The 17,821-nt window shown below is 36.8% G+C and overlaps 2 protein-coding genes across 13 annotated transcripts in view; one reads left to right on the forward strand and one right to left on the reverse strand.

Moving 5' to 3' along the window:
• Positions 1-17,821, forward strand: part of LOC125271564 (NACHT, LRR and PYD domains-containing protein 3-like) — a 130,099-nt gene that overhangs the window by 60,083 nt on the left and 52,195 nt on the right. The gene's annotated exons all lie outside the window — the stretch shown is intronic.
• The window catches only part of LOC125271571 (glutathione hydrolase 1 proenzyme-like), a 52,868-nt gene that overhangs the window by 6,082 nt on the left and 28,965 nt on the right, over positions 1-17,821 (reverse strand). The window contains exons 5-9 of the mRNA XM_048195652.1: positions 7,806-7,895; positions 4,602-4,791; positions 4,224-4,390; positions 3,973-4,122; positions 1,478-1,614 (exon numbers count right to left, since the gene is read on the reverse strand). Coding sequence (XP_048051609.1) covers positions 1,478-1,614; positions 3,973-4,122; positions 4,224-4,390; positions 4,602-4,791; positions 7,806-7,895 — 734 coding nt within the window. The remainder of the gene's footprint in view (positions 1-1,477; positions 1,615-3,972; positions 4,123-4,223; positions 4,391-4,601; positions 4,792-7,805; positions 7,896-17,821) is intronic.

A 17,821-nucleotide genomic window follows, 5' to 3' on the forward strand; every position in this document is an offset into this window, starting at 1 on the left:
ATCGCTCAAAGTCGACACTCAGAGGCTGTGTTCTAAATCACACCCTATACCCTCATTCACTATTCCCTACATTAGTTCACTAATATAGTCCACTTGACAGAGTGAATGAAAAGAAGAGAGTGAATTCAGACACTGATGAACACCTGATAACAGAATCACTGAAGGACAGAGAAACAAGAACAGAAAAAAGAGAAGAGACGAGCAGAAACACAAGAACTACAACTGACTTCAGCCACACTGAGTGTCAAACCAGTTCACAAACCAGTTTGACATTATTTATTTCACACATGTACAGAAGTTCTTGTTGAGAATTAACAGATTTGGATGTTGATGTTTTATTGAAAATAATAAAGTTTGTAGTCTCCATCATAGTGACCAGTGTTTGCTTTAGTTGGGCTCTTGACTCTTTTACATTAGTTTCTCTGGCTGCTGAAACTGAGTGATTATAAAACATGTTTGATATGGCAAGAAAAAGCCAACATGAAGTTGATCAGGTGTTTTTGGCTGTTGTGCTGATAATCATCTTGGACTTGTCTAATTCACTGTTGTCTTTCTGTGTCTTTGATTTCATGAGTATTTTATATTTATATTACAACTGTTGCTTACAAGAACAGTAAAAACATCAGAAGGCAAAAAAAAAAGCTAATGTTAAGAACTCAAGGGTCAGAAGCTCAAACACTGATCTCTTCAATGGTGACATCAAACCAAACATTTTCAATAAAACATCTAAACGTCTGTTAATTCTCAATAAGATCTTCTGTAGAAATAAAGTTAATCTGGTCAGTAATAAGTGTAATAATGTGTAATGGCTGGAAGACAGTTGTAGTTGTTGTGTTTCTGCTCTTTTTTTCATTCTTGTTCCTCTTCTCAGTGATTCTAAAAAAAGATACACCCACAAAATGTATTTTAACAGTAACAAACTAAGTTAAAAACAGTTGTATAATATAACTATAAAATTGTAAACGTAACTGTAAATTGAGTTTTGAGGGTAATCATTGTGCTTAAGAGTAAAGCATGTGCTTCAGTTCAGGAGAAGGTTAAGAAGCATTGCTGTTATGTTGCATGTTGCTTTATTTAACAGATGGTGACTGTGAAGTAGTTTAAAATATTTTTTAGTGGACTAATGAAATAAGTTTACAATAATAAAATGCTCACATTTTTAACATTATAAATTTAAATGACAGTCGGACAATTTGAGGCATTTGGTTTCTGCAAAAGAAATGAGTTAAGTTTAATTTAGTGCATGGTAAATTCACAGTAGCATACTATAGATTACAGTAAATAACTGTACAATCAAGAGTGAAAAAGCCTGGTACGGTCTAACAGTGTAGATGAGACAGTAAACAATGGGACTGAGAGAATGAAACAAAATCAGCAAAGGACCTTGATGTATGTCAGAACACTGCCCACACAGCTATAGCTTTCATAAATATGTGAAAAATGGCCCCAAAAAAATTGCAAGTAGAGTTAAACTCACCTCTTTGATATTTTCATAACGTGGGTCTCCCAGTTTTTGTTTTTGGACATCGGCGAAGCGAAATGTCTCTATCATGCGATGATAGGTCAAAATCTTCTTGTCTATTGTGGACACACTGCTGCTTGACAAGTTGTAACCTGATATTAAATGATAAATTATTGGAAATAAGCCTTAATGATAATTTTCCATCATCATTTTCACTTTCTTTGAACACTCAATTTTAAAAAAAAGTGTTACAATGTACAAACACAAGCAAATTACCACTGCTGTCTGACAGTGCGTATCGCATAAACCTCACCAGCAAATATTCAACTTTCTGCACACAAAACATTAATATTTTTAAACGTGCATGTACTGATTTGAAAAGCAACAACAATGCAATTTGTCTCCTAACAGTAGACAGCCATGAGCACCTTGATTTATGAATGTATGTTAAGGGCTGCATACTTGCTTTCATGCATAACACTACTTGCCCAGTGTGTGTTATTTGAGAGTTTACTAAAGCCATGGTGCAGGCTGTATGAGTCTTTTGAGCTTTTACAATATTGTCTTTACTGTATTGTCAGTTCATGTGTCTGGAGAAACACAGGACTGTTTTACAGAAACAACTCCAGGTAATCTGAATTGAACTATATTAACCTCTTAACTTTTATGGTCCCCCCTCCCAGCCAGCACACCCATGTAAGCCCCACATGGGTAAGCCCAGATCTCTGTTGGATTCAACAACTCCACAAACAGCATCACCAGCTTCACTTATTACTAACCAGACTGACTTTATTTCTGACATACGTCTACAAAAGTTGTTATTGAGAATTAACAGAGGTTTAGATGTTGATGATTTGTTAAATAATAGTTTTGTTTGATGTCACCGTGATCGAGGTCAGTGTTTGCTTTAGTTGTGCAGTTTGACTCTTGACATTTTAAGTGATAGTTTGGAAACACTTTCTATGAAGACCATGCTTATAATAATTTATAGGCATTGATACTTATTTATAAGTATTACTATTCTATAAATATATTTATAAAGACTCATTAAGACCTATACAGCATTCTAAGAACAGTTATAGATACATTTATATTATTTTTGTAGTTATTTATAAGCTATGCATTTGCTATTTCAATGTTCATGCTCATAATCCTTTATACACTGATTTATAAATGATCATATATAAAATGGTTCCAAAAACATTTGTTTGCTGTACCAATGAGTTATTATGTCTTTAATGGCTAATGTTTGCATTAGAGGTCATGAATGGTAATTTTGATTTATTAAAATCTATATCTCATCAGCCATATGTATGTTTATAGCAGTTTGGAATTATACTTTAAATATATTGTTGTAGTGTTTTGCTCATAACATTAAAAAAGATAATTTTTTTTCTTTAACTGTTTATATAAATGATTTATTATTATTAATATTATTTATTATTATTTGTGATATTTCAGAAGGGTATTGATCCATCTGCAGTTTATGAGACAGCGGTAGTACAAGGCAGTGCAGAAAACAGCAGTGAGCAAATCCAGGAATAGGGCAGAGAGTCAAGGCAGGCAGCAAGCAAAACACAACGATAAACAAGCTAAGGGTCGGGCAGGCAGCAGAAATCAGAATCCAGATAAACAGTCCAAGACAATACACAAGCAGGCAGAAAGGTAGTAAACCCTCAGAAATGACAACCAGGGCTAATCAAGACTTCGCACAAAAGTGCAAGTGACAGTGTCTTTTATGTGAGAGTGAGTGGATGTGTAATTGACAGCAGGTGCAAAGTAATCAGTCCCAGGTATGAAGGATGATGGGAAACTGAGTCCAAATGAGGTTAATACTCTGGTGAAGGCTCCCTCTGGTGGCGTGAGAGATCTGGTGCGGGAGTCTCATTTGTAACATTATTATTACAGAAATTGTTTTTCATAAGTTACATTTACAAGTAAGCAACTTAAAATGTATAGTGAGCACATATTCATGATAACATTTGATTTAGGAAAATTGCTTCCTATGTATTCACTTTACTTAAAGCCATCAATGATGCATTTATAGAGGTTAGTAACTGTATTATTACTCAAATAAGTATTTATAAGAACACAACACAGCTATTAACAATATATTCAGTTATATGGCAGAAATAAATCTGAATAAAAAGTCATTGTAACTATAAAATAATAACATTATAGCAATGCAGGTTGCATCTTTATAAATACATTCATGGAACCATACGACTGACTACAAATTAGTGTATAATGGATTATGATCATGTGCATTGAAAAGGAAAATGCATGACTTCTAAGAGATTATAAAAATAATATAAATTTAATTATAACTGTTCCTATAATGTGGTATAGGTCTTTATGAGTCTTTATAAATATGTTTATAAAATACTAATACTTGCTTATAAATCAGTATAAATGGAGCTATAATTCATTATAAGCATGGTCTTCATAGAAAGTGTTACCAAATTCTGCTTAGGGCACCTGCTGCCAGGAGCAGCCCAGTAGACACTGACCTTTGAGTGTGTTGAGCATCAGAGCGAGCACAGGTCCACCAAATGGAGCACCAGGAGCATGAAATATGTATTTCCCCACAGTAAAGTTTAATGCATACTCCTTCACCTCCACCTTATAATTCTTCAGGTCATCACGTGTTATAATCCCTCCTGTGTTACAAGATACAAACCCCTAAGATTTGCATACTTTGATCAAATTAAGTCAGCAGACCATCATATATGAATAGGGTCAAATGTTAGCATTAAAAAACCTGCAGCCTTGATATCATCCACTATAGTCTGAGTCAATAACCCATTGTAAAAGACATCTGCCTTATTGTCTGCTTCTGCTATCTTCTTATAGGTCAGACTTAGATTGGGAAATGTTATGTTATCATTTTCCTTCAAGATGGCCTTGTTTGAGCTGCAAAACACTTTACTAGAAAAAGAGAGACAAAAGCAGAAATTAGATGATATGTAAATGAAAAGACTGAAGCTTTAGGGACTCTTGTGTAAATAGTGACATATTATTATAATAGTATAAGGATCTGCCTTGTAGGATATTTGTTATGTTCATCTGTGGCTGAAACAGCTGGCACAGGGTAAGTGTGTTTTTTCACTATGATTTATTCTAAATTATTTATTCTTACCACAATGCTGCATTATTCAGAATTGTGTTCTCATTCTGTTTAATGGCTCTGGCCAAGGCTTTGCCAATCGGAATACCCTCCTTTGACAGGTTTATACTGGGCTCAAATAACTCCTTCCAATGCAGCCTCCCGTGTCTGTTGTGTGCCTCCTGATAACCACGAAGTTCTCCTGGTACACCTATGAACAACCCTGTCATTCATACAAAACACAGAGGAGTGGACAAGTCATTCAAGAGCCAAACTGGCAAGAAACCTTCAGATAAATTTACTTTGTTGTTTAAATGATAACACACAGCAAAATCCCCAGTGTTAAATAGAGACCCAAAGTGTACATATGAGTCCATCTTGCCGGGTGTTAAAAAGTAACACTGAGGCTACGTTTACACGTGGGCGGCTATTTTCATAAACTGACATTTCAACCTCTCCGGTTTCAAAAATAACATCGTGCACACATGTCAGTTTTCAGAAAAGTGTTCATTTATACGTACCCGTGTATATATGACGTCAAGAGTGTAACGAGCAGCTCAAGCCCACGTAAGCCAATCAGAATCCCGAAAAAGAATCCCGAATTCCTCTTGAAGTGATTCGAAGTTGTTGCAAAATTGCTGATCTCCGAGCACTCATTCGTCTCTGCTCCTCGACATAATGCAGCAGCTGTATTTGCAAATGCAAACACACGAGAAGAGTTTGCACCAACATAAATGCGACTGCTACTCTGAACGCTTCCATGATCACAGGTAAACATAGGTCGCACTTTTGACATAGGTGCGAGCTCTGGCGCATACTGTGACGTTGGCTGCCTAAACACCCGTTTGTCTCAGTTTACATGCAAACGTGCAAACGAAGATTTTCAAAATCTCCACTCTGGCAGGAGTTTTTAGAAAGACTTGTTTTCAGAGGCGAATTCTCCGTTTGCGTGTAAACAAAGGGAAATGTCTCCGTTTTTCAAAATAACCATGTACGTGTAAACGGGGCCAAAAGCAGTGTTAAAGTTAATGAGATAATTGATTGATGATTGAGTGATGATTGACAATTAGTGGAGACACCTGATGTTAATAAGCAGAAGGAAAGGAAAGAGAGAAAAAAGGTGTTAATTAATGTTTTATGAATGTTTCATTTCAAGTCACCATGAAAGAGGTCAGCGTTTGCTTTAGTTGGGCTCTTGACTCTTTACCTTTATTTTTAATCGTTCTCTGGCTGCTCCAACTTTGTGTTTGTGAAGCACATTTGTTATAGTCAGAGAAAATATGATCTGGTCACAATATAATTTGATGATGATATAATCATCATGTGATGGCCTGATGTTTTTTAGAGTCTGAATCTCTGACTGTGTGCTTGATGTGTAGCTTTAGTATTAATGATTGTAGTCCTGTGATTTTACAGCTTGAGATCAGCAGAATAAACTTTTTTTTTTTTACTTTTTAAGAATAATACATTATACACTGAAGCTTCAGTGTTTAAACACACACAGACATCAAGAATCAGCATCTGATTCTCAAGAACGGTGACGATAAATAAATACAAAATACTGACAAACAGATCAACTCTGAACATCACAAAACAAGCTACTGTCACAACAAAACAACAGAAATATAAAAGCAAACATGAACAATCTACGAAAATTACAGGACAATTCAGCTGCATAATTTATTCATGCAGCAATGCATGATGGGAGCCATGGATGAGTTTTGATTGGTGGCTCCCATCATGCACTGCAACATGAAGCACTTTGTTTGATTGTCACCATTGTTGAGGGTCATATGCTGATTCTTGATGTCTCTGTGTGTGTTTAAAAAAAAAAAAACCCGTCAGATTATAAAAGCTCTGCTGGATCTCAAGTGCTAACAGAGATTTACTATAAAGTAATAATATTACATCTATATCACCAGTTAATACTGGATGTCATCAATGAATCTCTTTACCTTTTATTGTTAATTATTCTCTGGCTGCTCCAACTTTGTGTTTGTAGAGCACATTTGTTATGGCCAGAGAAACTATGATCTGAGCTGTGTTTCCCAAAAGTGCTGTGAGCCAAAGTTGATCAATTTAGGTTTACAATGCTTTGGGAAGCACAGTCATAATGGTTGTGTTTTCTCATTGTGAAATGGCCAGATTCATTGGTGACATCCAGTATTAACTGGTGATAGAGATGTTATATTATTTCTTTATAGTAAATCTCTGTTACCGCTTGAGATCCAGCAGAGCTTTTATAATCTGAAGGGGTTTTTTTTGAAACACACACAGACATCAAGAATCAGCATATGACCCTCAACAATGGTGACAATCAAACAAAGTGCTTCATGTTGCAGTGCATGATGGGAGCCACCAATCAAAACTCATCCATGGCTCCCATCATGCATTGCTGCATGAATAAATTATGCAGATGAATTGTCCTGTAATTTGTGTAGATTGTTCATGTTTGCTTTTATTTTTCTGTTGTTTTGTTGTGACAGTAGCTTGTTTTGTGATGTTCAGAGTTGATCTGTTTGTCAGTATTTTGTATTTATTTAACGTCACCGTTCTTGAGAATCATATGCTGATTCTTGATGTCTGTGTGTGTTTAAACACTGAAGCTTCAGTGCATAATGTATTAGTCTTAAAAAAAAAAAATAATACTGCTGTTGGATCTCAAGCTGTAAAATCACAGGACTACAATCATTAATACTAAAGCTACACATCAAGCACACAGTCAGAGAATTAGACTCTAAATGACATCAGGCCATCACATGATGATTATATCACCATCAAATTATATTGTGACCAGATCATATTTTCTCTGACTATAACAAATGTGCTTTACAAACACAAAGTTGGAGCAGCCAGAGCATAATTAACAACAAAAGGTAAAGAGTCAAGAGCCCAACTAAAGCAAACGCTGACCTCTTTCATGGTGACTTGAAATGAAACATTCATAAAACATTAATTAAAACCTTTTTTTCTCTCTTTCCTTCAGTGATTCTGCTTATTATCATCATGTGTCTCCACTAATTGTCAAGCATCACTCAATCATCAATCAATTATCTCATTAACTTTAACACTGCTTCAGTGTTACTTTTTAACACCCGGTAAGATGGAGTCAAATGTACACTTTGGGTGTTTATTTAAAACTGGGGATTTTGCTGTCCATGTTTATTGAATCTGTCTAGTGTTGTAAAATCATCATGGTCACTAGAGTTTGTCTAGAGTTCATCAGTGGTGGTTTACCTTTTTTTGCTTTCTCAGTGCCATTGCCAAACATGTTCTCTGATGCATTCTCTGGAGCAGTTTCTCTGGCATTAATGATCTCCATCTTTCCTGAAGGTGAAAACATGAAGTTTTAATTTTCATTTAACAGTGAAGTGTTGGAGGCGTAATGATCATGACAGTCACTGCGATTCCAAAACTCCTGTCAAAGTAACATAATGACATTCAGAAGTTTTCTGTTTCAATGCATGCTGAGTGCCAGCACAGTACAACACTCCCAGCATGCACTGCAGCATGAATAAATTATGCAGCTGAATTGTCCTTTAATTGCCACCATTGTTGAAATTCATGTGCTGATGTTTGATATCTGTGTGTTCCTATGCAATGCTGTAACGTATTTGTTCTTGTTTTGCATTATGTGTTTAAAAAACATTCAATAATGATTAAGCCTATGCAACCAACACCACCTGATCATTTTTTTTTTTTTAATTTACTTGTTTGGCTGTTACAACTCAGCTACAACAACCCAAACAAAATCTAATATTTAACAAGTAAATGGTCAAGAGCCCAACTAAAGCAAAAGCCGATCTCCACGATGGTGGCTTAAAAATTGTGATTTTCTCCTTTGGTGATTCTGCTTGTTATCATCAGGTATCTTCAATAACGGTCAATCATCACTCTATTAATCACTTAATTATCTCATTAACAAACTGAGGTGGCCATCCGCTGTGCCATCTTGATGATGAAAAACATTTTCTTTAGTTGTGTTCAGAGGTGTATAGTCCAGGGGTCAGAAAGTAAAAGTCCTGCCATATTTTTCATTTCACTCACTGAAGCAGTGTTAAAGTTAATGAGATAATTAAGTGATTAATTGAGTGATGATTGACCATTATTGAAGACACCTGATGATAACAAGCAGAAAATCACAATTTTTAAGCCACCATCGTGGAGATGAGTGTTTGCTTTAGTTGGGCTCTTGACCCTTGACTCTTAATATTAGATTTGTTTGCGCTGTTAGCTGAGTTGTAATAGCCAGACAAACAAAGAAAAAAGATGGTTAGGTGTTAAGTTTTCACATAATTGTACTTTTATCTGAACTCATTTAGAGCCCAAGTTAAATTTACATTGATTACAGCAGCACTGTGATTCTACAGCAGAGAATCAGCTTTATCAATATAATCTGAGGAATTTTGCAAAAGGTGTTCTGATAAATAAAAAATAAGCCCTTTCATTTAGAGACACAGACATCAAGAATCATCCTGTGAATCTCAACAGTGGTGAGAATAATAAAGCATGTTGCAGTGCATTCTGGGAGCCACCAATCAAAATTCATCAATGGCTCCCATCATGCATTGCTGCATCAATAAATTATGATCTGAATTGTCTTAGTAAATTCCTTTATTCTCACTATTTTATTTTTTTCTGTTTTTATATGACTTTTTAGTAGCTTGTTTTCTAATGTTCAGAGTTGATCTGTTTATCAGAATATGTTGCTTGTCACCGTTGTTGAGATTCACAGGCTGATTCTTGATCTCTGTGTGCCTAAAAGAAATATTTTTTTTGCTTTATTCAGAACAACTTTTGTGAAATCCTTCAGATTATATTGATAAGCTGATCTTGTGCTGTAGAATCACAGTGCTGCTGTAATCAATAATGTAAATCTAACTCAGAGATTGGGCTCTAAATGAGCTCAGGTCACATTACAATTATGTGAAAACATAACCAACACCTGATCATCTTTTCTCTTTGCTTGACTGGGTGTTACAACTCAATTAACAGCTTAACAAGACCTAATATTAAAGAGTCAAGAGCCCAACTAAAGCAAACGCCGATCTCCACGATGGTGGCTTAAAAATTGTAATTTTCTCCTTTGGTGATTCTGCTTGTTATCATCAGGTATCTTCAATAATGGCCAATCACCACTCAATTTACACTTAATTATCTCATTATCTCTGACACTGCTTCAATGGGTGGAATGAAAAATATGGCAGGACTTCTACTTTCTGACCCCTGGACTATACACCTCTGGTTGTGTTTTTAAAGCACATTGTTATGGCCAGAGAAACTATGATCTGGGGCCCGTTTCAGAAAGGAGGTTAAGTGAAAACTCTGAGTATGTTAACCCTGAAATGAGGGAAACTGTGGGTTTTCCGTTTCAGAATGGGAGGTAAGTCAAACCCGAGAAAGCAGGTTAAGTCAAGCCTGTTTCTAAAAGAGAGGTAACTCTTACTCAGAGTCAATTACCATGGTAACTTACTCTGTGAACCTAACCTGGTCGGGAGCAGGTTGTCTTTGATAAACCCAGAGTTTCCTTCGGTCTCCTCCCTCTTTTTAAAGTGCAAGTGATGTTTAAATAGTTCAAACTCATCCATTCACACTGCAAAAATTAGTATTTTTCATCTTATTTCAACTACAAATATCTAAAAATTCTTAAATCAAGATGGATTTTCTATATAAGAAAATGATATAAGATATTTAGTCTTGTTTCCTGGGGGATCTAAATTAAGTGCATTTTACTTAAGTAAAATTGTCAATATCTGCCAGTGTGGTAATAAAAATAATCTTGATGCAAACGGAAAGTGTCGGAGTGTCTACCCAGGTGGAAAAAACTGCAGTAAAATACATTTTATTTTAGTACACTTAGTACACTTCCATAATGGACTTAAAGTGCTCTATTTATGTGCACTTATTTTGTACTTAATATACTAAAAGCTCTTCTTTAGTACTTATTAAGATCATCTTAAGATCATCAAAGTGTACTCAACTGTACTATTTTGAGACACCATGAATTTGAACTAAAATGTGCTTTTAATATACTATCTCTGTATTTAAAAATTTTTTTTATTTAATTACCACTTGTAGTACACTTGAACCCATCTTTCAAACACTTTTAAAATAGACTTATGATGTATTTCAAATATAAGATTAATATATAATGAATATATACAAAATGTATTTATAATTTATTGCCTACAACATTACAAATACATTGTGTATATATTTATCATATAATATTCTTATCTTATATAAGTGTATTTCCTATGTCTGATGAGTACATTTAAAGGTGTGTGAAAGATGGTCAGTCGACTGAACTAACTCAATTCAGCTGTTCTAAAACAGAAAACTCAGAGTTTCCAATTTCAGAGTCAACTTAGAGTTCAAGTTTTAACTCAGAGTTGGTTGAACCTCCTTATTGAAACGGGCCCCTGGGCTGTATTTCCTAGCGTTGTGAGCCAAAGTTGATCAATTTAAGCTTACAATGCTTTGGGAAGCACAGTCATAATGGTTGTGTTTTGATGATGACATTCTCATCGTGAAATGGCCTGATTCATTGGAGCCATCCAGTATTGTTAACCAGTCATATAGATGTTATATTAATTATTTTTTTCTTTATAGTAAATATCTATAACTGCTTGAGATCCAACAGTGCTTTTATAATCTGAAGTTTAAAAAAAAAAAAAAAAAAAAAAAAGCTTCTGTACACAATGCTTTTTTCTTTTTTAATTGTTCATATTGCTGATCAAAATCTGTTTTTCTTTCATTGATTCTGCTTATTAACATCAGGTGTCACCACTAATTGTCAATCATCACTCAATCATCAATCAATTATCTCATTAACTTTAACACTGTTTCAGTGTTACTTTTTAATACCTTTCAGGGGGCCCCCGGCCCTGCTATAGGAACTTTAAAGGGAAATGGGTGCATGGGAGCCAACTTTTAGAAGGCCCTCTTAGCCCCTCCTATTATGGTCCTGGCTTCTGGCTACCAGGGGGCCATAGGGAGGATGGGGGCTTTGGGGGCTTTTAGAGGGCCCTCTGATTATGAGGGCCCTACTAGGAGGCCCTAGGCTAGGGAGGAGGGTGTAGTGTACCTTTAGAGGGCCATCTGATTACAAGGGCCCCTACCATGGGGCCCCTGGCTTCTGGGGGGAGGGGAGGGAGGCGTGTTAACAGCCTTACAGAAGGCCCTCTGACTAGGGAGTTGGTGTCCTTGAATTTATTTGTTCCTGGCCCTGCGCATGATATGACTGCCCCCTAGCTACGAGGATGTAATTGTCTTCTTTGGGAAAGCTGCAAAGCAACAATTGCAGATTATAACAGGTACATGGCATTTTGGTTCACTTTTATAGACATTTCCATTTCTATTTCGAACGTTTTGCCCAGGGGCCCACACAACCCATAATCCGGCCCTGGGTTGACTCTGAGTTAAGTGTGTGCATCAGGACTATGAAAAGCCATTATCAGTGGAGCTCCGATATTACGATTCACCATGGCAACAGCACGTGACAAAATGACGTCTACATACTTCTGAGTCAATGCAAGTTTAATTCTTATCACTGTTATAATATCAAAGGTGAAAACTGGCAGAACGGTATAGTTATTGAACTAATATTCATTTTCATGGTATCCCACATGCAAAAAAAGAAAAAGAAAAAAATAATAATTTAAGTGCATTTTTTTTATTTTGCAAATTATGTTCTATTTATCATGTAGGCTAAAAGTAGCAGTTCTTTGCAATAAGTGTAAATAGTAATTAGATGCTATTTATATTTTATACTGGCTGATACATACTATTTGCACCTTAGTATTGTTGTACATCAACAGGATGCAATAATAATATGTAAATGTGTAAATTATTTTATGATTATTAAACACTTGTAAGGCCATTTACTTCCACTTTTAGAACATTAGCTTCATTTTTAATGAAAATAAATGCCTTTCTGATGTGATATGTGATTGCAAAAGGTAGAAGAGCGAGCTTGGCGAAAGGCAGATTCGAACACTATCAATTGCGCCACAAGTTAGTACTGCACACCCAACACATTACTGCCTACACCACTGAAACCATTAACCAGATGCGTTGTTTTTAACATGCGTTGTGTGATATTGGTGGGCAGGGCTACTGTAGTAGACACTCTGAATAATCTTGTTTTCCATTTGCATTAAGATTATTTTTATTACCACACTGGCAGATATTGATAATTTTACTTAAGTAAAATGCACTTAATTTAGATACCCCCAGGAAACAAGACTAAATATCTTATATCATTTTTTTTTTAATAGAAAATCCATTAAGAATTTTTTGTTATTTGTACTTGAAATAGGACAAAAAATACTTGGTAAGAAAAGCATTTTTGCACCGTGAATGAATAAATGAACTATTTAAACATCACTTGCACTTTACAAAAGGGGAGGAGATCAAAGGAAACTCTGGGTTTACCGAAGAAAACCTGCTCCCGACCAGGTTAGGTTCACAGAGTAAGTTACCATGGTAACTGACTCTGAGTAAAAGTTACCTCTCTTTCAGAAACAGGCTTGACTTACCCTGCTTTCTCGGGTTTGACATACCTCGCATTCTGAAACGGAAAACCCGGAGTTTCCCTCATTTCAGGGTTAACATACTCAGAGTTTTCACTTAACCTCCTTTCTGAAACGGGCCCCTGGTAAGATGGACACATATGGGGCTTTGGGGTATTAATTTAACACTGGCGATTTTGCTTTGTATGGAAATTATTGTTTTCGTTCCGTAAAGATGTGGGAGATTATTGTGGGACTCTAAATTAACCCCTTAACTGTCACAGTCCCACTGGCCGGATGCCTCCCAACCAGCACATCCATGTTTAGCACATGGTTTAGCACAGATGAAATGAACACTACTCAGTGTGAACACTACTCAGGCTGTTAACCCCTTAACTGTCACTGTCCCCTTGGCGGGACACATCCCAGCCAGTATGTGGGCCCCACATGGGTTAGCCCAGATCTCTGTCTCTATCTCTTAGGTCCACACTCTTCAGTGTGAACACTACATGCTGTTAAATGTAACACTGAATTGGTGTTGGAGTTAATGAGATAATTACGTGATAACGAGCAGAATCACCGAAGGACAGAGGAACAACAAGAACTACGACTTCAGCCGCAGCCTTAGAGGAAATCAACTGAAGATAAAAGACATTCAATCTATGAAGATCTGATTAAACAACTCCACAAACAGCATTACCAGCTTCACTTATTACTGACCAGACTGACTTTATTTCTGCCACACATCTACATAAGCTCTTATTGAGAATTAACAGAGGTTTAGATGTTGATGATTTGTTGAAAATAATAGTTTTGTTTGATGTCACCATGATCGAGTTCAGTCTTTGCTTTAGTTAGGCAGTTTGACTCTTGATTTTTTTAGTGTTAGTTTTTCTGAGGCTCTTGTAGTTGTTTGTTATGGCACTAAAGGCAAGAGAAAATGTGATAAGATACTGTCAGCTGCTGTCACAGACACGTCAGGCTCCAACCTCCACCAATCACAACGCACTCAATCACCGGAATACTGATCACCGCCACCTGCACGTCATTAATCACCTCATCAACACCACTACAAAGAGCACTCACACACTCCAGCACATTGTCCAGTCTCGTTTGCACATACTTGCCTGTATGCTTACCTTAAGGACTCCCCGCTATCTACTTACCTGTCTCCAGTGTGTCCAGTCTCTCTCGTGTGATCCTTTGTCAATGTGTGAGTGCTGCTTTGTCTCCAGCGATCTCCAACTCCAGCGTTCTCCAACTCCAGTGATTCCAAAGACTCATTCACCTGCTATCAGAAAGGACAGTAACTATCATCATCCATTACAAACATCACTCTTCAAGCACAATTCACCTGTCTGCACTTCTATAACTCATACTGGTTTCAATAAAGTCAACTTACCTGTGATTCTCTGTGTCCGACCCCTCTGTAATGTAACAGAAGACCGGACCAACACCGCTGAGCCAGTATGAGTCATCCAGACCCCTTCCAAGATCTTGTGGATGCACTACGCCGCACTCTCACCGTCAGTTCACCTCCACCGGCACCAGCGATCACACCGTCAACACAGTCACTTCTCCTTCACCTCCTGTTTATGCCAGTCCCATGGCCAAACCAGCGCCCTACTCAGGATCGGCGGAGTCAAGTCAAGTCAAGTCAAATTTATTTATATAGCGCTTTTTACAATTGGTAATTGTTTCAAAGCAGCTTTACATATTAGAAGCACAGAAAAAAGAGAAGTGGTTAAAAATAAGCTGTACAAGCAAGCGTGGTAATATGTAACATATACAAGATGGTGCTACATTAAGCCAATGTCGGCTGACTCCCAGGGGTGGAAAAAAAACCCCTAGGAGAAAACCCAGCGTGCTAACACTGGGAGAAAAGTCCTAGGAGGGAAAAAAACCCTTGGAAGATATATATAATATATGTAAATGGATATGGAGATCAAAATCTGAATTATACATTTTTATTATAGAGATTAAAAATAGATTATATATAAATATATGTAAGCGGATACGGAGATTAAAAATCTAAATTATAGATGCAGCCAGAACTGGATCTGTAGGCCCATTGTCTCCTGGGCTACGTTGTAGTCAGGTCCAGACACAGGTTCTCCATCTGATCTGGATACGGCCTGGATCCAGCACCCGGCAAACCTCAGGATAAGCAGAGAGACAGATATTAGCGTAGATGCCATTCTTATTCTGATGTACAGGTATATCTAGTGTTATAGGAAATGTTCTCGGTTCCGGCCGACCTAATTATTGCAGCGTAACAATCCTTTAACAGATTTGAAAAATGTTAATGTATTGATAATGTGTTATGTGTATGCAAGAGCAAAGAGATGTGTTTTTAGTCTAGATTTAAACTGACAGAGTGTGTCTGCTTCCCGAACAATGCTAGGAAGATTGTTCCAGAGTTTAGGTGCTAAATAGGAAAAGGATCTGCCACCTTCAGTTGATTTTGATATTCTGGGTATTATCAACTGGCCTGAATTCTGAGATCGCAATAGACGTGAAGGACTATAATGCACCAAGAGCTCGCTTAGATATTGGGGAGCTAAACCATTTAGAGCTTTATAAGTAAGTAGCAAGATTTTAAAATCTATACGATGTTTAATAGGGAGCCAATGTAATGTTGACAGAACTGGGCTAATATGGTCATACTTTCTGGTTCTAGTAAGAACTCTAGCTGCCGCATTTTGGACCAACTGTAGTCTGTTTAAAAGCCGAGCAGAACAACCACCCAGTAGAGCGTTACAATAATCTAGTCTTGAGGTCATGAATGCATGAACCAACTGTTCCGCATTTGTCATTGAGAGCATATGTCGTAATTTAGATATATTTTTTAGATGGAAGAAGGCGGTTTTACAGATACTAGAAACATGACTTTCAAATGAAAGATTGGTATCGAAGAGTACACCCAGGTTCCTAACTGAGGACGAAGATTTAATGGAGCACCCGTCAAGTGTTAGAGAGTATTCAAGGTTTTTTCGTGAGGAAGTTTTTGGTCCAAAGATTAGGATATCAGTTTTTTCTGAATTTAATAATAAGAAATTTCTTGTCATCCAGTTTTTTATGTCAGCTATGCATTCTGTTAGTTTTGTGAATTTGTAGGTTTCGTCAGGGCGCGAGGAAATATAGAGCTGAGTATCGTCAGCGTAGCAGTGAAAACTAACACCATGCTTCCTAATTATCTCTCCTAAGGGCAGCATGTACAGAGTGAAAAGCAACGGTCCTAGTACTGAGCCTTGTGGTACTCCATATTGAACCTGTGATCGATACGACATCTCTTCATTAACTACTACAGACTGATAACGGTCAGATAAGTAAGATTTGAACCATGCCAAAGCAATTCCACTAATGCCAATATAGTTTTCAAGTCTTTTTAAAAGAATGTTGTGATCGATAGTGTCAAAAGCAGCACTGAGATCTAATAACACTAATAGAGAAATACAGCCACGATCGGATGATAGGAGTAGATCGTTTGTAACTCTAACAAGAGCAGTCTCAGTACTATGGTATGGTCTAAATCCTGACTGGAAATCCTCACAGATTCCATTTCTTTCTAAAAAGGAGCACAGTTGTGTTGAAACTGCCTTTTCTAGTATCTTTGACAGAAAAGGCAGATTCGAGATTGGCCTGTAATTTACTAAATCTCTCGGATCTAGCTGAGGTTTTTTAATAAGAGGTTTAATAATAGCCTGCTTAAAAGTTTTTGGCACGTATCCTATTGTTAAAGATGAATTAATTATATCAAGAAGTGGACCTACGACCTCTGGAAGCATTTCTTTCAGTAGTTTAGTCGGCATTGGGTCTAACATACATGTCGTTGATTTTGATGATTTGATAAGTTTAGATAATTCTTCCTCTCCTATAGCGGCGAATGATTCTAGTTTTACCTCAGGGACACTACAGTGCACTGTCTGAAGCGAAACTGTAGACAGTTGCATGTTTTTAATTTTCTCTCAAATATTATCAATCTTGCAAGTAAAGAAGTTCATAAAGTCATTACTGCTGTGCTCTATGGAAACGTCAGCAGTTGAATCTCTGTTTCTAGTTAATTTAGCCACTGTGTCAAATAAATACCTAGGATTATGTTTGTTTTCTATCAAGAGATTTGAAAAATAAGTAGATCTAGCATTTCTTATAGCCGTTCTGTACTCAATCATTTTTTCTTTCCACGAAAGGCGAAAAACTTCTAGTTTTGTTTTCTTCCAACTACGTTCAGCTTTTCTCACAGCTCGTTTTAGAGCCCGAGTGTGCTCATCATACCACGGCGTTGGATTAGTTTCCTTAATCTTCTTTAGACGTAAAGGAGCGACTGCATCTAATGTGCTGGAAAAGAGAGAGCCAATAGTTTCTGTTGCAGCATCGAGTTCTTCTAAGTTGTCAGGTATACTAAGGCGATGAAACTGCTCGGGGAGATTATTTATAAAGCAATCTTTAGTGGTAGACGTGATGGTTCTACAATATTTATGGCTGGGTGGTGGTTTTGTAGCCTTGGCTAATTGTATTATACACGAGACTAAATAATGATCTGATATATCATCGCTCTGCTGTAGAATTTCAACAGCATCAATATCAATTCCATGCGACAGTATTAGATCTAGGGTATGATTACGACAATGAGTGGGTCCTGACACGTGTTGTCTAACTCCAATAGAGTTTAAAATGTCTGCAAATGCCAATCCAAATGCGTCTTTATTATTATCTACATGGATATTAAAATCACCAACA

This window comes from Megalobrama amblycephala, linkage group LG7, assembly GCF_018812025.1.
Source record: "Megalobrama amblycephala isolate DHTTF-2021 linkage group LG7, ASM1881202v1, whole genome shotgun sequence".
In the NCBI taxonomy this organism is placed as follows: Eukaryota; Metazoa; Chordata; class Actinopteri; order Cypriniformes; family Xenocyprididae; genus Megalobrama; species Megalobrama amblycephala.